Source organism: Aulostomus chinensis, chromosome 14 (assembly GCF_037954235.1).
Source record: "Aulostomus chinensis isolate RoL2024-O1b breed Wild chromosome 14, RoL_Achi_v1.0, whole genome shotgun sequence".
NCBI classification, from domain to species: domain Eukaryota; kingdom Metazoa; phylum Chordata; class Actinopteri; order Syngnathiformes; family Aulostomidae; genus Aulostomus; species Aulostomus chinensis.
The window spans coordinates 12,327,174-12,351,370 of record NC_141333.1 but is presented as its reverse complement, the minus strand read 5'-3'; the positions used below and the strand labels follow the sequence as shown (position 1 = coordinate 12,351,370).

Genomic DNA, 24,197 nt, shown 5'->3' with positions numbered 1-24,197 from the left:
GCCTATTGAGAATCTGATCTGACTCTGTTTTGCAATTGTCCCCTACCTGATGACATCATATAGCCTTGGTGCAGCTATAGGTGCTGTGCGAGAACAATGGGCCTCATTCATGAAATGTTCTTATGCACACATTTGTTATTCATTATGCAATGATTTTTAACCTATCAAATTGGCCTTACAGACAGGAAGCAAAGCCTGGTGGCAATGTGTAAGTCCTTGCGCCTGACATTGATCGGGTGCTTGTATCTGTCAATCACCCGGGCCATCAGAAAAGGGATACAATAGATGTCAGGAGCTAAGAGCTACAAACAGTAATTGCGGTTTGCCTCCTATCTAGAAGCTTAAATTGAAGGCTAATAAAAAAAAAAAAGTGCTACCGCGTGTAAGAACAAATTTGTGTACAAAAACATTTCATGAATGAAGCCTACTTGTCTCTCAATCTTTAACTGGGTATAAACTGGAAAATGTGAACATTTCTGGTCAGACCTTTAAGCTTTATGGCTCAATTTCAGCTTCTTGCAACAGCACAACAGACAACCTCTTCTTAAACAACACAACAAATTCATTGTGTTCTACTTCAAGGAACAAAACAACTGCCTTGCAGCTTTTCACACTAAACTTTCCAAACTATTGTAATCAACCAGAAAAGTGCACTGGTACCCACATACATACCTCATCCATCCATTTTCTACTGCTTATCCTGTTAAGGGTCACAGGGGGCTGGAGCCTATCCCAGCAGTCTTCAGGTGAGAGGCGGGGTTCACCCTGGATGGGTCGCCAGTCCATCACAGGGCCAACACATAGAGACAGACAACCATTCACACTCACAGTCACACCTACGGTCAATTTAGAGTATCAATCAGCCTCGTCCCCTCTAGATGTCTTTGGTCTGTGGGAGGAAGCTAGAGTACCAGAGAGAACCCACACAGGCACAGGGAGAACATGGAGACACACTCTGCATCTTTCCACACATTAAGATCCCGTGCTGGAGCCAGGGCTCAAACTCGGAACCTTCTTGCTGTGAGGCAACAGTGCTAACCACTGCACCACCGTGCTACCCCCATCCATTTCTATACCACTTATCTGTTAAGGGTTGCGGGGGGGCTGGAGCCTATCCCAGGTGATATTGTGTGTGAGGCGGGGTTCACCCTGGACAGGTCGCCAGGCCATCAGGAGCAATTAGGGGTTCAGTATCTTCCTAAAGCATACTTCAACATGGTCACCGCAGGAAGTGAGAATGGAACCAGCGACCCTTCAGTTGCTAGACGGCCACTCTACCTCTGATCCATGCCGCCCATGGTAAGGTTGTCAAATTTGTAAAACAGCACACATTTAAGGAGTAAAGACATACTGGGTCTGAATGAGACCAAATGAACAATGAGCCTAATTATTAGGTTAGGCTAACATTCATACTGCTGTATCAAGTCCAAACCGAAATATTTCCAAGGGGAGCCTCACTTCTCTGCAATCTTTACCACACTGTTGATGATGCTGTTCAGTACGCAGTAAATCAAATCCTAACATGGTTTCTTCCGGCTTTTTTTCTCTTCTTTATCTTTTTCGATCTCTGATTTCTTCGCAGATGCTAAATTAAGCCATAAATCCAATGTTTTTAGTGGAAGGTGCAACATTCAAAGTAAATAAAACACTGATTGCTCACTGATTTACTATTGTGTTGCACAAGTGGTGTTGTTATGTGTCTTGTAAACCAGCTCATAGCAGGAATCAAGATCACAAGTGCCATTTCAGTGCTGTATAATCACTGTGCTTATTATTCAGAGAAGTCTATCCAGTGTTGATTAATGCCGCTGAGCAAATATGCACACAGGGTCTTGTTAATCTGCAGTGCTGTTTTAATCAAGAGGACCTTTGTTTTGTCCAGCTGCCTAGTTTGTCCAAGATGTCCTCCACTTTAACATGGTCCTTATGTGTCAGTCACAGCCCAAATGTTAGTACAGGAGTACAGAAATTCTGCTAGACTGCTTTCTACACCCACTCACTCACCTTCCCCACTCATTTGTCTCTGTATCTCTTTCCTACAGTAGCTTTTAGACTCCAGCTGTAATTCCTCCAAGATTTTATCATGCAGTGGCAGCAGTGGGCGCCCCTGTCAGCTGCCTTGACCCCAGCAAACCTCGGGCACTATCGACCAAGTGACCCAGTGTACAGCTAAGGGAAAACAATGCTTCCTTCATCCGCGGCAAGGTCCCCGAGCAGTGAGAGAGAAAGTGGCAATGTGACTGACATCGGGTGACAAACACTTTGAACTCAAACAGCCGGAAATTAATGCGCAGCTCAAGGCAAAACACATCGCATGAAGTACATTTAAATTGACACGTCTATCTAGGTGACACATGTTAATACCTTGGCTGTGGCCTCGGCTCCACTTGTGATTCTCTTTATCTGGTTGTCCTTCAATGCAGCTGGCACGAGGGGTATCGGGAAGGAGGGGGGTTAGGACATTGCCAAGGGTGCTACGCTGACAGGGGCCCTCAGAAAATAATATTAAAAGGTTTGATGGGGTCCGAAACGATGTGTTTTTATACGGCCTAAAATCCTATGCTGCACCTGGAGGCATAATAAAGTCAAACCCAGAAGATATCAGAGCTGCGGATGTTTGCAGCTTAGCCTTCCTAGCCAAAACAAATCTTAAATGGCATCAGCAATTAGTTGTACTATTAAAATCATTTAAATTGCCGTCATCCACTGAGAAGTACTTGCCTGTCAGTTTTTCTTTTAATACTACACAACTGATTGTACAACCAGCAACTTTATGGCCACCCTATGGTCCTTCTGTCTGTTGGATGCCTTAAATCGATCTGCCCGCCACATCTGTAAGCAGCCCCCCATCAAAATGAGTTGTAATATCCTTATGTACATAAGGAAAAGCTACAATTCAGCAACTGTTCGGACCCCTGGCTCGGATTGCATGTGCACAAGTGTAGGAAGGAGATATTGTTGGTCCCCACACTACAAGAAGATGACCATTTACAACAATAATTGCACCACACAGTTGGCTTATGCATTGAATTGCAATGTCAGTCTGCTATTAAAATGCTATCCCATTGAGGGCATCTTCAGTTGGGGGGGGGGTGTCTTGTGCTGAACATAAAGGGTGAAGCCAATCAATCACGCGGCAGTACCACCATTATCCATTACACTCAATGTTATTGAAATGCATTCAAATTAAGTCTTTTTTTTTTCCCAGGGCTTCTGCTGGAACATTTAATAGGCACCATTCATAGGACTGAGTGTCAATACTATGATGATCACAAATAAGCTGAAAGCAATTTACGCTTCTGTATTAACAGAGAAATGGCTCGAAAGGCAGAAGCACTGGTGACATTAGATCATCTGATCGTTTAAATCCATTTTGGATTGCAGGTGATATAAAAACCTGAGCTTATCCTCTCCTTTTTTCAGTCAACATAAATGCTTTTTTTCTCCCCTCACATCTGCAATGTGATCTATTGAATATTAAATGTAATTTGCATGATTGGCAAGACATCTTATTGTCATTTGTAAGACATCAGGCCCAAAAATGTGAAGGAAGCTTTAAAGGTCACGCCAGTAATTTCATCAGCCAAGAATTTTATTGCAGACAGAGTTCAAGAATTAGAATGTTGCAGCTGCGCTGTCATATTCGTTTGGGTACTACAACTTCAAAAGAAGGTATTTTTCCAGACGTGCGGTTTTAGCGTACAATGCAGGAAATATGTCTCTAATTTTTTCGAACCGTCAAATTGTTAACTGAGGTTGTTCTCTGTGGCATTTGTCAGTCCATTAGCAGGGTGATGCAAAATCTATTTCAAAAGGTAAATTGACATGAGTGGTCAGTACAGTCTGTAAAATCATCAGGAAACAAGGGGTATCACTACAGGGGGACAGGTCACTACTGAAGACGAAAAAGAAAATCCATGACCTAATGAGTGATCCATCACTGCACGTCCCAAGTGGTAGTGCTTCCATCAGGTTGGCGCTTCAGATTGCAACGAGCCCCAAAAAATGTTTATTAAAAAAAAGATCATTTATCCCAATGGTATCAATAAACTCTTAAATTAACAAAAATCCCATCTCTCTCGCTCCCTGTGATTGTAACTATTCAGGTTTTGTAGGGTTTCCTGGTTCCTGGTTTTAACTTGTTTGTAATCCATGTCATTGTGTTTTGTGAAGCCGATTTAATCTAATCTCATTGTTAAAAATGACATATTTTTTTATTTTTTTTAAAAATTGGGTTTGGCTTCGATTGCCTTGGAATAATGTGTCCTGTAGATAATATTTCAGGTTCTGTTGTGGAGCAGCTGCTATAACTACAGTGTATAATTATTAATATTAGATCCATATATGAGGTTGCATCTTATTTACCAAAGGCAACCGTCAAATTTGCATATTTGCTAACATGTAATGTGTATAACTGTCAACTGGCAAAGCGAGGATGTGTGCTGCTGAGCTACTGCCGGCCATGGGTGACATCGCTGTTGATATAGATCAAATATGTGCAATTGATTCTTTGGAATGTATTCTCATTTTAATAAAAATGAACTCAGATTAAATCTCCCAACACTTCACTCATGCTATATTGAAACTGACCTGGAGTTCAGTCGACATTAAATCGTTGTGTGCACTGGTGTATTCTACCATCTTGACTTGCGCAGATGTTTCAGTGCTTTATAGGTTCAGGGATAATTGCATTAATGCATGTCAACTACATGGTTGCTTATTAATAATAATTTTTAAAAAAGAGAACCTGAAGTTATATCACAAGATGTAGGTAAGTTTGTGATTAAAAACACCAGCTAATGAATTGTTTTTGTGTCTTTACAGAAGCAAGAGCAATCATCCGTACATTTTATTATCTTAACAGGGTATTTCACAAAGATGGAAGTGATATAAACTATGCAAGTCATATGACAAAGATTACACACCAAACATGTTTGCTCATTCACGGTTGCTGGGACCCTGGGGGACCACTTGGCCAGGATTAGCAAGACAAGGTTTCTCTTGTATGGCTCTTTTGAATCTTAATGAGGAAACTACAGTCCAACAGAGACATCCATAATATATTTCATATCTTGTCTTCATAGTCTCCGTGCACCGTCGCCACCAGCAAGGAAATTCTGAATCAATATTCAGTTGCAATTCACACAGGTACTCAAGGTTACAACTGTTTTCTACTTATCAATTATAAACCCAGTACAGAACCCACTGCCTTCTTTATAGATCCCATTTATGTCCCACTGCGAATGATTGAAGTTCCTAGGCAAGGTGTTTTAATGAGACGCAGGCAACGTTCGATAATTTATCGTGATGTTTTAATTATTTTAAATAGAAAAATTGAATGCATAATTTTGCATACAGTGTCCATCCAATAATTGCCCTTTGCAGTATGTTCTTTATGGAAATAAAGAAAGACTTCTAGGCTGTAAATAATTGATTTTTTTTCTCTCCCGGAAAGCATGAGCAGGTTTTACATATCAATCCCTTTTGATATGGCTGGATTGTCCATAAAATGGAGTGTAGATGAGGATATACAGATGTGAAAAGTGTGAGGGAAGCAGTTGTGTTTGAGGACGGGGTTGCTGCACACTGTGCATCAGCAAAAGTAATGGTTCCCCTAACGGGTTAATGTCATTATTTAAAAAAACAACAACAAAAAAAACAAATGCAGTTAAGGGTGATGGATTGGTCCTGATAATTGCACTCAAATCAATACTGCTCTCCATCATACGGTTCAGAAGAATAAAACCATCTGATTGATGACTGGTTAGTTATCAATCAAGCTAACAGGCTGCTAGCTTATACACAACTTACCTGTCTGCCCTGTTTACCAACCCAACAACAACCACGTAAATACGCTACCATCTACAATCATGGAAGCCGGACAGCAAGCAGCAATTCAATGGAAAACAAACATATGCACCCTCAGTTGTTTGCAATAACACCAAGACAAACTCCTCATAATCATACAAAAAATAAACCAAATATTCCCAGGTAATTAATCTGATTCTGAACGATGACAACAACCACCTGTGAAACATGGAATACAGGTTCAACTGTGGCAAATTCAGCTGCACATTAATGTACAGTAACAACAGAAAAATAGATCGCTGCACAGTCGCAATGCAAATCAGATGGTCTTTTCTTACCTTCGGGTATCAAGGAAGGTCCTCCTACTCCTCCACCTCCTCCTCCGCGGCATTGTCAATCATCCAGGCTCGGATTCATTCCCTTGTTGTCTCTTTTTCCGGCGGCGCCACAAGAGCGAGGGTCTCCTCCTCCGAACGGTTCTCCGACATCCTGCTCGCGAACTCATGCTTCAACTTTAATGTGGCAAAACGTCTTTCACATTCCACTTGTGTGCAGGTGAAAGTCAATAAAAACTTGTAGGCCGGAGTGAACAAGTTCAACCGCTGTAAGAACAAACAGTTGGTTCCCCGGTTCATTTACTTTGAACCTGGCAAGTCGCCATGTTGGGTTCGTGGTTTTTTTTCCGCTTCTTTTTTGACCTTTCCTCTTCCAGGGGAGGATTCTCCCATGACGCTCTGGGAGTCGTGAATTGTCGGGGACGATTTAATACAGTTGGGCCGTTTTTAATACATCTTGAGGGACTTATAAATAACAATTTAAAACAATTTTTTTTCAACAAATCTTTATTTTTTTTCTACCCGGCAATTCTGAATGGCCCATGACATATTGATATAAATAATGAAAATATGTTAGTTTCCGAGAATTATTTGGTCAATTTTACTGCTCTTGTAATGTTAGGTAACCAAACGTTCAGATATTGCAGCTGTTGGTTTCTTAGTATCGAGTAAGAAACTTTCTTTCCACATCTTGTCAAGTCAGCCACCTGAAAAAATACACTAGCTGACATTTTACGATGTATGCAAATGTCATGTCAACTGCTGGCTACTTTGCATAGCCAAAGGAATCAAATACACTGCACTGCTTCCGATTAATCTCAAACTGCTTCCTCATTTATGCTACTTCTTACTTACAAACGCAACCAATGTCCTTTTACATAATGTAGCTGTACTTTCATTAGCATTCTCTGGTGGTTTTGTGGTGGGCAGCTGCTGTCGCTGTGTTTTAGTTTGCCTTCACACAACCTTCATATAATTACTTTTTTTAATAACATAGATCCAAGTATTACCTGCTCAGTGTTGTTTTGAGTAGGAGGAAGGATACACGCTGCTTACTGAAGCTTTGTTTCTGTCGTTTTAGAGGGATGTTCTCATCTGACCTGCAGCTGGTACAAGGACATCTTGTCACAAGGAGAAGTAACACACATCTGATGTTTAAATGTAGATATCTTCCATTTGAAGCGTTGCCCTGATATTAGAGTTAAAGCGTGTGTTTCTCATATCTCTGAACCCTCTCATTACAATAACAACCAAGCTTTGAGTGTAAAGATAGAGGCAGTTACCACTAACAAGCACGAGGTGTTGTACAGTAGGTGAGCTGCCCTTAAATCCTTACATATTCCCTCTCTTCTCGGTGAACCATGAATAATGATGCTGTGTGAGTACAGCAGTGAAATTGATTGGTTTGCATGAGTGTCAGCATATGGAGGTGCGCTGTGACTTATCTATATTGGCCTGCAGAAGCTTGTACATGGCGAGAGATCCTGTAGTTATTGCTTGAGGCTTCCCTCCGGCGAGTGCCAATGTGTTTATCAGATGAACATTAGATTCACTGATGAAACAGTCTTTCAGCTGTAAAGAAAACTAAACACAAAGCATAAAATACAGAAGATTCACCATCCATGTTTACTGTGATACAATGTGATAACTGATCCAATTGGAAAATAGAATTGTGAGCTTCTGATGAAACATAATTGCTGCTGGATGTTTTTAATATTCTATTTACTGTGTGCAGACACATTTGGATCAATAAATAATACTTTAGCAAGATATGATTTACTGTAACTACTAATTTTACCTTTTTTTTAAAAAAAAAAAGAGGGGTTTTGCAGGTCTCTCAATTATATAAATGTCTGGTTCGGTTCCATTTTTGTGTATCTCATCAGCATATTAGCCACAAGGTGAAAAATATGTTCCCTTTCAGGATGATTTAAATAGATTTTGTTTGGGTGTGTGTGTGTGTGTGTGTGTGTGTGTGTGTGTGTGTGTGTGTGTGTGTGTGTGTGTTGAAAACCAGAACCTTCATTAGCTTTGTATAATTTGAATTAAAAAAGAAGATGAATCAGTGTTTTATATTCTGTTAAAATCACTAACATTTAGTGAGTTTACGGCTCAAATCTCATCGAGTGCCAAGATGAAAACGAGACACAGGAGCTTTTGTCTGAGGATAATTAGTTGACATCCCCATGTGAGTGTTGTGCTGTTTAAGAGGAAAAATCCTCTTAGATTATTTTCAATAATCAAGCTAGACGTCTGAAGCAAAACTCATGATTTCTTACTTGGTTGATCATAGGCATAAAACTTTTTTTTTCAGGTACATCACCACTTTAATTACTGTATATGCTTGTATCACTGTGGCCACTTCTTGGAAAACTGAACAAACTGAACTTCCTTAACTATGTTGATGTTTGTTCTTTTGTCTTTTTCCCCTGAAACGGCGGATTTAATTGCCTTTTTTTAAAGTTTTTTTTCTTGAGCATCTGGAGGAGCAACAGATATCCCGCAGTGCAACAGTGTTTCTAGTCACATATCACATGGTTGGCTTACATCAACTCCAAACTCTGAATGCATAACGTGCAAAGGTTTCAGTGGCTTTTTCAATCTCCAACCATCTTGTTGTTGTTAGAATGTTTCATCCTGATCACAAAGACTTTTGCAGGTCTCACCTTGAAACCCAGTCATAAGAATTAGCTGTTCCCCCTTGAGGTTAAATTGGAACTCTTCATACTGGCACAGAATGGTTTATTTCATCTTCTTTTCCTGAGCCAGTCACTCTCATCATTTTTTCATTTGAAATCCTGCATCTGGTAATTTCATAATTATGGGAGGGGATTATAACGAAGGCAGCTGGAGCTGCAGGTTAATTGGATTTTTCACCTCGACGGGACCGGATCTAAGTCGCCCAAAGGCCGCAAATCTGCACATTTGAAGTTGGGGACAGGACAAAATAGGCTGGAGGAAGAAAAAAGTGAGCCGTTAAAGGGTCCCCTTTGACTTCAAGAGTTTGGGAAGTTACTTTTGCGTTGCCAGTCACTTTGCTACTTGAGAGGTTTTCCTTGTACACAAATGCTTTCATCCACATTGATGACATCTATAATTGGAACTGTGTTTTCCGATCACAGGAGCTGCTGCAGCATTGCGGCAGCTATTGATAACCTCAGAAATCCCCATGGGTAGGAAGAATAACTTTATGTCCACTCAGTAGGATAGACTTGAAAAAATGGTCATTGTCTTCTATATTTTTTTTATCATTTCTAATTACTTAGGCTGGAAGCAATATATATATATATATATATATATATATATATATATATATATATGTATATATATATATATATATGTGTGTGTGTATATATATATATATGTGTGTATATATATATATATATATATATATTGCATGTGTGTGTTAAACATTAATTTTGTTTGCAAAGGTGGAGATGTAGAATTAAAAAGTCACGTTGATGCTCTGTAATTAAAAGTCAATGAAGCTCATCAATGCTGATTCTAAACAAGATGATTGATTAATTAAATGTTTATTAAATCTATGTGTGACTGAAATATCAAGAGCTTTTAGGTTTGCCATCTCACAGAGAGAACAGAGAAAGTTGAAGACCTGTAGTGCATTGGGGGGATTTGAAAGAAATACACACACACTTCATTACATCTTCTATCAGGGAGAAAGACTTTCAGGCAGTTGCATCATAGTCCACAGAGATTCCTTGTATCCTGAATATTAACTCTGACTCAACAATCAGATATCCATGTTTGGTCACATCCAAGTCTCATCCAACTGTTTAGTCAATAGCACATCTGTCTTTAACAGTTCCAGCCCAGTTGAGCTGAAAGTATTCTCCCTTTTCCAGGTGCCGACTCTCTCATCTGTGGGAGCAACAGAGCTCCCAGCCCCTCGGCTCCTGGCCTACTTCTGAGTCAATGTTTGACAAAGGGCGAGTCGCTCCCTGAGCAAAAGAAGGGGAATTAGAGAGGCTCTTGCATGGTTAGAAGGCCACACGCAAAGCTAGAGGGTGCCAAGTCTACATTCCCTGTCACAGATAAATAGCCGATCCCAGCTCAGATTTCCCTGCCCTTAATAATGAAAATAAACCTGCTTACAGGGCAAGTTTAGCCTCGTCTAAGGTCACTCTGGTAGAATAAACAATCTACAGCTATGGGAGCAGGGGGGAAAGGTTTGGTAATTATTTGTTTGTCTGTGTTTAAGGGCCATATCATCTTCCTGCGAATGAGACTTCATTTAATGGGCAGAAACGTAATATTTAATATCTATATTTTAAATTTCCAATAAAAAGGGAAACGCCTCTGGTGAGTGACTCATCCTCACAACAACAAGGAACAAAGACAAGTTTGTAAGGACCAGCAGAAGTTTCACAGAGAGACGTGCAGTAAAAATGTAAAAGCTCATCACGTATTTGGTATGAGACAAACGTTCCCACTGAGGAGGTCTTCATCCACATGGATTTGCTATTTATGATTACCAATGTTGGGTCATTCCGTTACAATCCAATATCTAATTAAAGAAATAACATCACCACAGCCTCTTTTCTCAATAGATCAATTTTATTTCGAATTGTGGTCGATTAAAGGATTCCGACAACTAAAAAGATATTTTGCCCTTCGGATACATTCAGTAAACCTGCTCAGTGAAATATACTATTTCATTTCCTATAGTTGGGGCTGAAATTTGGTTTAAACGAACGTTATCAGCGTGCTCATCACTGATTAACATTTGGATTTCATGAAAGCGATTTCCCTATTATTAGTCAATAGGATTAAATATGTTTGGCTTACAAATCTATGACTGTACACATCATTAAATTTCAAATATGCTGAATTAAAAACTGCATCTGGCTACAATTATTTTCTCTCATTTTGGAATACAACCATTACATTCATAATGCTAAAGTTTCAAAATGCTCCAACCGCCACCACCGCCCCCCCACCCCCCCGCCCCAGACACGCTGTGTGCACTTACACATGAGACACAATTAGTGTAACTTCATTCATTATTTAAATCATAAAATATTTAAATTAATGTTCTGTTTTCCTCAACATAGCCAAAAATTTTACACAAACACACACATTCAAGCACAGAGCAGGTCAGATTGTTTGGAGCCAAGTAGCCACCCTCCTCCAAAATGTAAACCTCCCAAATGTCACCTTTCCATGTGATTTCTAGATTTTGTGCTGTTTTTTTCATGTAATAATTATAGTCACATTTTCGATTTGAGGATGAAAATTACAAAAGCACATTTTTTATACAGTCATAGATACAAAGAATGGATTACTTGTTTTTTCCTGTTCTCAAAGGAGCTGAGTACACCACGGCATATGAGATGATCTGTGTTCCTTCTTTGTCTTGTTAGTTATTTCCTTTCGAAAGCAGCCAAATGGTGCGTGTTGCTTTAAATGTCGCTGCCTCCAGGAATTGTGACCACATTATCTCCTTTCCTCTCCGATAAAGGATGGTCCAGTGTATCCTATATGCTAAAGGAGATAAGAAAGGAAAAATTGAAGCAGCTTTCCTTAGGATTTAGTGAATTTGACCAGCTCTTATCGTAACTGCCACTGAGATACTTCCGGATCATTTCACTCAGTTAGAAACCTTCCTAAACAATAACTGCATTCCTGTTTTTTTGACAGATTTGTCTGATACTCACCAGATTGTCTACCTGTGTAACGTATCTTGCAAATAAAGCCTCATTGAGATTCTGTCTCCTAATTTTGCAGCTTAATCCTCAGCCGGTTGCTTCAGTTGTTACAAAAATGTCACATAATTGGAGATAAAGTCAAAACAAAAAGCAGCCCACACAAAAAATTATGTTTCCTGCACCAGCTCTGACATAGAATGCATTTTGCAAAGTTCTGAGTCATTTCCTTCAATGCCAAATGGCTTCCCTGCTGAGAGCTGTCACTCTGTCTCAAATGATTTTGTATTAAAATGCTTCTTATTAGCAATACCTGAGGTATGAACTGTACAGGAACTGTGGGTTTGAGCAGCAGCAGCGGGAGCAGCAGACATTAATTAGAGCAAATATGTGTCTTAGTCTGACATATCATGCATAATATATTTCTACAACTGCAGCCAAGTGTAACATTGACCACTTGTTAGGTCCATGGACATATTTCCACTCCCGCACAGTATTAATGCCAACATCTTACAATATTCCTGTAGTGCCAAGTTCTTTTAATGGTACCAAAACTATGGTGTTCATTCAATAATGTACTAAAGTGGACAATACTGTAAATCAGTGTCATTTTTGAACCTTTATTAGTGTTACAACCACACAGAGGAACATTTACAATGCAGTTTTCCTACCTGAGTTTCTCATCTTTGAATCACATGGAAAGATTTGGCTTCTCTAACATATACGGTGAAATGGGCTCTTTCTACTCTGCAGTGATAAAAGCAAAAGCAGAAAAAAAAAGCAAATAAATCCCCTATAGTAACAAATTCACCAAATTACCTTTCAAGGTGCACGGGACTTACTTACAACCTGAGTCAAAAGTGTTTGTTTTTTTTTTGTCTGTTTTTTTTTTTTTTTTTTTTTGTTGTCCATAGCAAAATAATTCCAACTGTGTTCTGAAATAGTACCAAAAGCACAAACCATTAAAAAGCAACTGGCATTTGACAAAAAATCTCACATTTATTTTATTTGTTAAACAAGTGTTGAATTTTACATCAGTCTTAAGTGATGAGCCCCATTGTGACATGTTTACATTAAATCATGAGCTACAGTACAGCATGTATAACCAGTGCTGGAAAATATTTACATATTTCCAGTTTATTTTTTGGAAAGATTTTAATAAATAAAATGTCCAAACCCAGGTGGAAGAACTACATTTTATGATAGAAACTTTATTGTCAAAAGTTGGTTTAATTTCATTTGCCCATCACTGTTTGAAAGTAATTCCCTCTCTAGCAAAATAAAAAGAACATATTTCAACGGGCGATACCAACGGAACTCATTAGGTAAAAACACTGTTCACAAGTGGGAAAGGTGATAATGCATCTTTGTAGTTTGCTCAATCCTCCTTTCATTTCATAAGCCGTTACATTCAAACATACTACCATGAATGAAGTGTTGGAACCATAAACACACTGTATAACATTAGGTGTAACGTCTAGACAATAGTCTCTCAAAACGTTAAATTTTGCAATTAAAAGGTTTCTTCATATTTACTGTTTCCCATGATTTTTTTTTTATTTTACACTAGCAATACAACAAAATATATATTTTAGCCATTTTTCCTTGACAACAGTTCAATGTACAGTTGAGAAAATATAAGGCTAGGGGCTTGATTGCTAGTGGTTATACAATCCGAACTTCATGGTGATGGACAGCGACCAGGACCTTATATTCCTTTTGAAACAGTCTGCACAGGAACATTTTACAAACAGAGTCCATGTCCTGGTCCAGGGGTGTCGTTTTGTTCACAAAAAAAAACAAAACAAAACACAGGTTTCAACAAGGAAGTTGGGGAGTGTATGTACAACCTTTTGACCGGGAAATTGCTGATCTGATGTAGACAGTACTGTTTATTTCACTTTAATTTTTTTTTTTGGTCTTTTATATTTTTGTTTTTGTACCTTAAATTTTTCTCCATTATTCAACAGCAGCAGCACATTTAAATACATAGTTGACTTTCCTCTAAAAATTGAAATTTGACTCTCCATTTTATGTACAGTCTCATTAAAACATTGCACAGCCATTACTGTGCACCGAGTCTGTTGGTCTGCAGAAAAGGTAGGAAGAGTGGCATGTCTGGGAAGCGGCAATGGCAATGTAGGTGGGCTTGGGGGGGGGGGGGGGGGCTTGTAAATGACAAGTGTGTATGACTTCGTGGGTCTTTTTTTAAAAAATAAAACAAAGACTTCCCGTCACTAGCGTGTCCTCCAAGAGGTCAGCGATGCAAATGTTCCGGAAGAGATTTGGGGATTATTTAAATACATTTAAAGGCTTGTCACTAGCTGCATCTGTCCTTCCCGTACACTGTCTTCAGGGATGCAGCCCTCTTTTGTAATAGGAATAATGTAACCATCACTATTCCCTCGGCCTATCTGGTAATAGGCTTGAAGCTGGTGGCCAGCTCCTAGGTTAGGCATGCTCTTATAATAAACATCCTCATTCTCACTCCTCTTGGAGGGGGACAAGTCCTCCACCACATCAGGGCTGCTCTCAGGGTATGGAGAGTCCCTCAAATTAGGCATACTAGTGTACAAGGAGTCTCTGTTTGGGGACTGCAGGCTATCCTCAGGGTTGGTGGGTGTCAGCTGGCCGACAAAGGTGTCAACTCCCCCATCGGTCCTCACCTTCTTCTCAGGTGCGTACAGAAGCGAGTGAGTCCGCTGGGGGATGAGTGGCGCCTCCAGCTCCTGCTGATGATGCAGCCCGAGGCCCACCGCGTCACCCATGTGCACCAAAGACGAAGCATCAGCTACGATGGCGTCATCTTCACTGCTGCTGCCACCTACCACCGTCACCTTAGGCGGAGCCCGCTCCGCGTGATGGTGATGATGGTGGTACTGCAGCGGCTGCTGGTGGTGGGGCTGATGATGTAAACTGGGGTGCTGCTGCTGTTGCTGTTGGTGGCTTTTGTTACAGGCACGCAGGTTGTTGTGTACTAGCTCGGAGATGATCATTTTCTCGAAGGCAGCATCGTCCAGACTGAGGCCGCAGTCTACTACCTGCACACTGTCGCCAAAGTCCGCATTGCGCAGCGAGTAGCTATTGTTAAAGTTACCATTTAGCGGTAGAGTATCCATTGCACTTGTATCCCTCACCGCATTGTTCAGTGAGTGCCCTGGAAAGAGAAGAGAGGGTGAGGGCATTTTTCATCAGTCACCACCAATAACCACTGTAGATGTCAGGTTTAATGCTGTTTAGGATGCAGATTTGCAGATAAAATAATTCAAGTCAAATTAAGCCATGCCGTAAATCTGTTAGTTAGGCACAATCCTTCACATACAAAATGTAGACATGCATTAATGCAAAATCATTTTGTTTTTTTAACATTATGATTTTCCTTCATAAGTAATTTCTTTAAAGTAAGCAGAGCCTTGTGCATTTTAATCTGCCACAAAAGTGACAAAGCAATGAAAAAGATCCCAAACAACATTAAGAGAACAAACAAGTAATCACCATCACAACACATAGGGCAGAGTAGATGTTCACAATTATGAAGCCACAAACGGGCAAGCTACAACACTTACAGGTTTTCTAGCAACTAATAGGTTGGAAGTGCCAAAGGGAAATAAAAGGGCAGAGATGGGAAAAAATGACATTGACATAAAGGGAAAAGTAGTCATGTATAAACATGGGACAGCCATCTTTGTTCTCACTACAAGGGGAGCCCACAAGCAGCACTCCACCATCACCACACACAGCAGGGTGAAAAGACTCACTTTAGACAACTCACATCATGTCTGTCTGCTCAGGCTATCTGGTCTAAGAGCAGCTGATGTACAAAAGAAAGTAAAATGATTTTATTGTAACATGAGGAAGAATCACTCAAAAGAACAACAAAACATAAAATAAAAGTCTCCAACTTAGCAAGAGCAAGGGTTCAGCAAATTAAATAAACATGCATTTAATAGCTTAGATTTTTTTATCATGTAAAAGCTGGCAGATATATATTTTTATATGTATATATATATTTTTTTTTGGTGTTGGTACACTTCCTGTCTATTAGTTGGCAGCTTGTGTACCCAAAACTGGCAAAGGTCAGTTTGCCCACAGCCCAGCATTTGGCATTCGTCACAGTGACAGTTCCCAGTGAGACTCCGGTCACTAGCAGAACAGCTCAGGAATAACACAGCAACTGCAGAGGTCAGACGCAGTCATGTTAGGAATTTCTCAAAGCACGGAGGTCATGGCAAGCAGCGAGTAAAGGATAAATATTATTTATTCCATGATTGAGAGAGGAGATAAAGGAAATATGTGCCGGGCCATGGCTAACATACCTCCTTGTAGAACAACAGATGTAGAAGTTTAGATTAATGGGGATGTTTTACTGCAAAGTTTGTCTTCGTCTAAAAAAAAAAGGGGGGGGGGGTGTATGTGATCATGGGAAAGATTTTACACCGCTTATGGGGAAAGAAATTACCAGACAGAGAAAGAGATTACGGGAAAATTAAACAGCTGCTGCCATGACATCCATGTGTTTACGCCTTGGAGGAGGCAATTTAGTGTTCAGACAGTGATGTTGTCTGGGAAGGTGTGAGGGGAAGACGACTGGACACTGAGACTGCTGAATGCCAGAGCAGGACAGAAATTTTTGGGAGATCAGAAGAGAAAAAAAGAAAAAGAAAGAAAATAATATATACGAAAAAATGATCGTCAATGCTTATTCTTTTTTTTTTTTTTTTTTTTTTTTGCCAGAAGAAAAGAAAAAAAGCAGAACATTTTTGGTCAGTTAAATTGATGACCAAATAAATAGGATTTAAAATTTAGGTTGATCATTTTGTGAACCACTTGCTCACTGAGTGTGTGTTAATGGCCTAAAAAAGTAACCAGTGACTGTGCCAGGGGTTTTTGGGTTTGTTTTTTTTTTAATAAGCATGCTGAAAAAAATTTACATTTGATAGGCAAAGTTAAGTTTTACTCCCATACTTGTCTCTCTGTAGGTCACTAGAGGAAAGCAGAAAGGGAAAAGCACAAAACATGACAAAAGATGCTATTTTAGTTCCATGATATAGAAGAGAACACATCATCACAGTACTGTATTCACTGCCGGATCGACGCCTGAATGTCATGCAGTCTACATAGTGATATTTCAAAATTAGTTGAGAAATATTTTAAATCTAAATTTAAAATGTTCCAATATCTATCTTTGCGTATCTGTACGTCGATAATCTGATGCACAAATTGCATTAGGCGCATCTGCATGAGGTAAAATAAATGTTCTCTTTCGAACAACAATCACAGATCACCTGACAATCTATAATTGCGATTAACCTCGTGTCTAAGTCGCTGTTTCACGATCTCATCAAGTATCTCATTCCCGTCGAAACCATTTCATCCCATCCAGAATTTGGGAAAGAAAATCAGGACAAATCAGAAAAATCTCTGCCCTACCTGAAAATGTGCAAATTTATACACACACACAGACACGATGTGGACTGTATGACAGGTTTGAGAGACAATGATTCAGAAGGAAATGTGATACCGCAGAACAATCCTGACTTTCATTTGGCCTGACGCACACTCGACTGACGAAGCAGAGAACGAAATGAGGCAATAAAGGAGAAAAAGCCTGAAAGGAGGTGAAAGAATTAAGTAAGCACACCTGGAGAGTTAAACACTGGAGCCGTGGGGGTGTTACATACAACTGTCTCGGCCAGTAAGGTGTTATAAGGGTTGTTAGTGCCTTGTGGTCGAAGAAGAGGATTTGTTAGTAGATAATTCCCAGTCATTCCTGGAGTGGCAAAGACAGAAGAGAAGAATATAAGTTTGGAGCGCTCAGCAGACAGTAAGTGTCAAGAAAAAAAAAAAAGAATAAATGAAGGACATTTTCAGAAAGTTTATGTTTTGAGGCATGTGGTGCACCAGCCAAAATTTGAAACTGGAACGTTTATTTGCAAAAAGAAAGTTTGCGAAGCAACCAGGGAGATGCAAGCATCCAGCTACTCCTCCTGCAAGAGCCAAAAATACTTTTTTGCTGGCTTTGCTCGCATTCGCAGTTTTTTCCCCTTTTTTTTTTTTCCAACTTTCAACTTTACTCGTTGTGCGTGTTTTTTTAATCTTCAAACCTCATTAGTACTTCTCGTCATCATAGGTCACAATTTATTATTATTTTTCTGAACAAACATCTCTTTTTTTTTTTCCAAGAAAAAAAATAGCAACCTACATTTTTGTGAAGGCTTGAATGTCTGAAACGGATCCAAATAGAAAATCTCTCCTGTAACACAGAGTACAATCCTTCCAAGTTTTGATAATAATCATTTAGACTGAAAATTGGCCATTTTCATCCAAACCCCATCTTTCTATTGCTTCTTTTTTTTTTTACCTGCTTTCAATGTGTTTTAAGGATCTGAGGCATTTCCGATGCCATTAATCACCTGTGTTAAATGCCATCTGTCAAGTTGGTATGTCTCCAGCGATGTTTTTAATGACAGGGAAGTGCTTTCAGGAGATAGAGCCCTCGTTTAGTGCACCGGCTCTCTAGGGTAACTAGGCTTCTACACCCCGGAGTGATCAATATCCAACCTTTACATTAACATCTCCAGGAAAGGGGACTGTAGGGAAAAAAGCCCTACTTCCACATTGCTACTGATTTATCAGAGAGTCCAAATGTGTTTCGGAGCCCAAGGTGTAATGGTTTACCTTGTGGGAAACACAAAAGGAAGGAAGGAAGAGAGGAGAAGTGACAGGACTCGGAAGAAGGGAGAGAAAGAGAGAGAGAGAGAGGGAGGAGGGGTAAGTTAAACTTCTTCAGTATACAGTAAACCCTCTTTTCCCTCACATGCTTGGAAAGCCATTTCAGAAGCAGCAGAAAGCCCAACAACACACTAAGCACTCTAGGTCAGCTAGAGTTGAACATCATCCTCTCATCATCATATCTGTGCTCAAGCTAAATAATAAATGACAGTTTTTTTTTCTCCCTTCTCCCTCATAAATCCCTCTTGAAAGTAACAGAGGTCACCTTTAATACCAGGTAACAAATGGACTCTCTCTGCTCGCAAAGCTTTACTGAAAATAAAACTTTTTGTCTCTCTTTTTATTAAATTTTTTTTTTTTTAGATACTTCATGGGTGTTTGTGTCATTCGGACAGCCAGCACTTTGATAAAACAACCACAAAAAAAAAAAAACAACCCCCAAATGATCCAGCAGTGCCCCAATTTGAGATTGACGTTACTGCTCAGAGTGACAGCGCACAGAGTATTTGAGGACGGATGTTTGTAATCCTTGCTGGCATAACAGGGAGACTAGACTAAAGGCCTTCATTTTTTTCCCCCCTTCCTTTATCCAACGTACTGCTCTGCCTTTTCCAGCTGAAGATATTTATTACGATTACCAGGGTATCATCCTCCATGCTGGTGTGAGATCATTGGGAGGAGGTATTTTTAGCCGGGTGATGAAATGAGTGCATAGGTGTGCATGTTGAGAGAAATGAGGTGTGAACTGACCTTGGTTAAGGGTGGAGGTGCTGTTGATGTCACCTGAGATAAAGGAGGACTCAGATTGCTTTCTTACGGTGTCATTCCACATTCTCCTGATACGACTCTGTCAGGTCAACAAGGGACAGTCATTAGGACTTTAAATAAGCCCGCTCACCTCTGAGATCAACTTTCATTTATCTTCTCTTTAAATCACTCCTCACACATCTTATAAATTTTTAGCGAGGCAGTGGAAATATTCATGATCATGCCTAATGTCTGCACTAATTTAAATTATCTTCTGCGTTATTAATCTCTCGATGTGTTGGACAATTTACAGTCCATCTGGGGGAATTGTCTTATAATTTACATTAACTACGCATTAAAGGAATATATGTTTTTTTTTTGTTGTTGTTGTTGTTGTTGTAATTTTGGTTTTCTCCTCAGTAAAATCTTCTTGCGATACGGGTGCGATTTCCCATGCATGTGACGTTAGTGAGAAGAAAGATAAAAGCGTGTGCTAAAGGGGGGCAGAGCAGAAGAAAGTTATTCATGCAGCACGGAAGATGTTTCATGTAAAATGTTTTTGTTGTATAGGAACTGTTGTGGGTTTTTTTTCCTCTTTCTTTTTTCACGGCTACTCTAAGACCCTGTTCAGACCTGAGTGGTCTGATAACTAAGACCACATCCGGATGCAAAAATAAAAAATGCAAGAAACAAAACAAACTATAACAAACTTTTTTTTCTCCATTTGAAAGTAATGCACTTCTGTGTATTTGTGCATTTTATTTTCTTGCAGTTCCAATAATTTCCAAAAAAAAAACCCCAAAGAAATCCTCTTTGGCAGATTGCTCTGTTTCAAAAAAAAAAATAAAAGTGAAGAAAAAAATCTTGTTTTCTCTTTTTCTTTCATATCTCTGCACAAGAAAAACATTCAGGCATCACGTCGAGGGTCAAGTGGTCTGTTGCTGCTTTTTGTTACGCCACTCCCTCTTTTTTTAAAAGACAATCAAGCTTAGCAAGCAGCCGATCGTCTCCCTCTCGCTCATTGCAATCAACTTAAATAAATAATCCAGCCGGATCTCTCGGGATGCAAGCTAATACCAGGTCTGAACCAGGGCCTTGGAGGATAGTTGACTGTATAAAGTTGTGGATCTACCTGTGTACCAGAGGAGTAGCGCGCGCTCGTGCGTGTGGTGGAAGTCTTTGCAGAACCGTGTGAGCTCTCAGTGGGCAGCCCCCCGCAGCAGTACGTGTGCCGGAAGCACTTGCTGTACTCTTTTCGGACCTGTGTGAGCAAAACAGACAAATGTTTACACACACAAAGTTGATTTAATATCCATCTTCAAGCCAGCTGGGCTTTGTGTGTTTGGTGGATGAAAAGAAAACTTACTTTTTTCTGGAGAAGGCAATGGAAGATGAAGATAAACATTCCTTGGAAGGTGTTGAATATGGTGAAGAGGTACGCCATGACAATCGAGGCTTCGTTGATGAAGAAGAGACCGAAGGACCACGTCAGACCCAGCAGGAACAGCAGAGCGAAGGCACCCATGACCCAGGACCTGATGGAGACAAGCAGGAAGACAAATCCAGCATTAGAATGTTCCATCAGTTTGAGAAAAGAAACTAACGGGACGAGCAAATCTGTGCAACTCTAGAAGAAATGCTGGAAACGAGGTGAGAAGAATACAACAAAATGACAACACTTTTATACCATCTGAAGAATTCAATACACATTCACACACAAACACTCTTGGACCAAAGTTGGATGCAACTCCTACCCTACAAACAGATGGAGAACACCACCACATCCACTGTAATAGTTAATAAATAATCCCTGTGCATTATTTGATTATCAGGGAAAACAGTACACTAAAATGTTTATCTCTAAACATCTAGTGATATCAGAAGTAGTGGAAAAAGATCAAGGAAAAAGAAAAGAAAACGGCTTTGCCCCCTCGTGTGTGAAGGTCCTGTGGAGCCTTCAGACACTGAAAGCGGTCACAGTTCAACACTCAAACATACAACAACAACAATGGATTTCAAAATGATGGACATGGTGTCAGTGAGCAGTCACACGGACAGTGGATGAGTAGCTTTGAGGCTGCAGTTTTGGGAGAGGATGACCCGGCTAAAAAGACAGACAGACAGACAGACAGACAGGCGGAGAGAGGGAAAGAAAAACAAGGAGAATCAACTACAGAAGCTGTAGAATTCTGGGCAATGTGTCCTTACTTGATAAACCGTTTATTATCTTCATAGCTAGAAAGCATGATAAGCAGGAAGAGAGAAACACAGTTAGATTACAGCGAGCAACTGCGTGGGTTAGTTGGCGTCTGAGTAAGATAATGTAAACTTTGATCCAAGGGCAGACAAGGAAAATACGGGTGTGTAAAGGCCTGTGAATTGTATGTTTTGCTGTTGATGAATCAATTACAAAAAAATTCTGAGCAAAGCCCTTGGTCAGAGCACATCGTGGTTGAATTTGCACGTCTATGTGTGGGTGGTGTTGAGTGTAAAATAAATGAAAGAAAAAAAAAAAAAAGAACCCCAAAGTCCATCTGAGGTGTGTAGTAAAAGCTTACCCAGGCAAATCTGTATTATAGTAGCCATCACAAACGCGATAATTACTGGTTGGCATTTGCAGAGCAGAGAGAATGATGGGAGAAGAGAAAGGAGAAGGTGTGCGTTAATGTTGCCGTTAACATGCAACATGCAATGACACTGGAGCTAGATTTTGAGTTTCAGGCATGGGGAAAAACACATAAAAGACCACACTGATGCTACTAATATACTAAACATTTCTGCACTAAAAACAAATATCAGAGAAATCATTTCATGTTCAAATGCACCGATCAGCCGCGTTTGGTAAATGCGCGGTGGTTTCCTTGATAAGAGACTAGTCCATCTTAAATAAACAGAGAAGGTCTAAATAAGCCCGTTTCGGAGTGTTCGTCTTGATTGCAGTTTTACCACAGCGCTGTAATGTCACACACATTCATCACAGGCAAAATTAAGGAAAAATAAACGTGGGATTAAAAATAGCGAGGCTGCTTCCCCTTCCACATGGCGCACATAATGGTGCTACAAAACCATCTAAAAACCAAACGGAGGAAACACTGAAAATACAGCAATAAATACTCTTTTCACAATGTGCAAAAAACAATTAAGACTTCAGAAAACATTCCTCTGGTACAGCATAAATGTTGAGGCGACTCAGAAGACTAGTCAAGAGGTGGTCTGGTGGCTGGAATTATTTTGGATAGAAAGCAATGGTTACAAAATTGGCTTCACATATTCCAGTGGTAAAGACACACACACACGCACACACACACACGCACACACACACACACACATCCATCCAAGTTGAGGTATTTCACCATTAGCCCCTCTGGAAGGGTGGGGTACACTGAAAAAGCTACCATTTGAGTGTGTGTGTGTGTGTGTGTGTGTGTGTGTGTGCGTGTGTGTGTGTGTGTGTGTGTGTGTGCGCGTGTGTGCGCGTGTGTGTGTGTGTGTGTGTGCGTGTGTATGTCATGCCACTACAACCCTGCGGCTACAGTGGTTTGGAGCAAAACAACAAAGGACAAAAAAGACTCACAAAGTCAGTATAGTCATCGTGACAGCTCAGACATGCCACAAGTCTAATTCAAACATTGTGTCACATCTGAAAAGCTCAAAATGAAATCATCTGGGCAATTGAAAAACAAACAAAATGCATTTTCTTACATTTTACTGTTGCTCGTGAGATACTGAAATATGTTTAGAGGTGAGAGAGGCAATGCATGGTCTCACAAAATATTATTAGGTTATAAAAATGATTACCTTAAGAATAAAAGACTTTTCCTGAGGGTAGTGGCAGAACAACACCAGTGTTATATTGCTGATAAGCAGGATGTGGGTGTTCAGCATATGATGCTGTACTTACTTTATATTCTCCAGTCGGCTGGAGTCTGGTTTCAGGGTGGTAGAGTGCTTCACCATTTTGTACATTGTGAGGACCAGGAAGATGAGATTGAGCTGTCAAATCAGAGTAATGGCAGTATTAATACATGAAGATGTATGACTGAACATCCACTGGACAGAGTAAAACTGTTACTTTATCTATTCAGTATTAACTATTTAAGCATAAAAAAAGAAGTGCCTTCAAATCTATGCACGTCCACAGACTAATCCAATAAACATCTATCGTTCCAGTCGGGCAAAGACGGACCAACTGGCGCCAAATTTAGTGTCATTCTATATCAATAAAAGCATGGGAATGCATTAAAATCCATCACAGCCCCCCCAAAAAAAAGAAAAGGAAGAAAAAAGAAACAGACAGCAGGGTGGGGAAGTCAGAAGGGGATGAAAAGTAGCAGGAGAAATAAGAGAGGCTCTTGTTGAACAAAACAACTGCATATCATTTTATGCACATAGTGAAATATTATAAGGTATAAGCAGCTATAAAAGTCTTGAGGGAATGTGGCATATTTTGTTCGATTCTTGCGTGTGTGTGTGTGTGTGTGTGTGTGTGTGTGTGTATACAAATGAAAAGAAAGAATGAAAAAGATGTAAGTAGGAGAGGGAGAACAGGCGTTTGCTAGCTTGTTTTAACGTATTAAATCTTAAGGGAGCCAGTGGCACATATCAGGTTCAGACAAGGATCCTTCGTGCTGTGTTTCTGAGAGTATTATTCTCTACCTTAAAAATCAATACTGTGATTTAGAGACACAAAGGCTGGATGGACCAGCAAGGAGCCACTTCAAATAATTTACTTCAAAACATTTATTCTGGGACAAACTAGTCCCTGACACGGCGTGTACATGCATTCACAGCAGACCAACCAGACTGTGTTTGTACTGTGAGCCATGCTTTGGAGGAAAAAATTGTAAGGAATATCTAAGAATAGATAAATTTAAAAGTGCACCAGCGCGTAGCAAAGACGAATGTATCTGTA

The 24,197-nt window shown here is 39.9% G+C and overlaps 1 protein-coding gene across 17 annotated transcripts in view; it reads right to left on the bottom strand.

Moving 5' to 3' along the window:
* Nucleotides 1-12,293: 12,293 nt before the first annotated feature.
* The window catches only part of adgrl2a (adhesion G protein-coupled receptor L2a), a 96,187-nt gene continuing 84,283 nt past the window's right edge, over nt 12,294-24,197 (bottom strand). For 2 of the 17 annotated variants that reach the window (XM_086225393.1, XM_086225391.1), the window contains 9 exons: nt 23,187-23,278; nt 21,844-21,888; nt 21,494-21,520; nt 20,652-20,820; nt 20,418-20,546; nt 19,289-19,385; nt 17,448-17,576; nt 16,772-16,789; nt 12,295-14,963 (listed from right to left, as the gene is read on the bottom strand). In XM_086225393.1, coding sequence (XP_086081519.1) covers nt 14,113-14,963; nt 16,772-16,789; nt 17,448-17,576; nt 19,289-19,385; nt 20,418-20,546; nt 20,652-20,820; nt 21,494-21,520; nt 21,844-21,888; nt 23,187-23,278 — 1,557 coding nt within the window. In that variant the 3' untranslated portion in view covers nt 12,295-14,112. Of the gene's footprint in view, nt 14,964-15,564; nt 15,618-16,737; nt 16,790-17,447; nt 17,577-19,288; nt 19,386-20,417; nt 20,547-20,651; nt 20,821-21,493; nt 21,521-21,843; nt 21,889-23,186; nt 23,279-24,197 lie in introns of all 17 variants that reach the window. The other 15 variants (XM_086225392.1, XM_086225406.1, XM_086225395.1 and 12 more) reach the window with 12 other exon arrangements.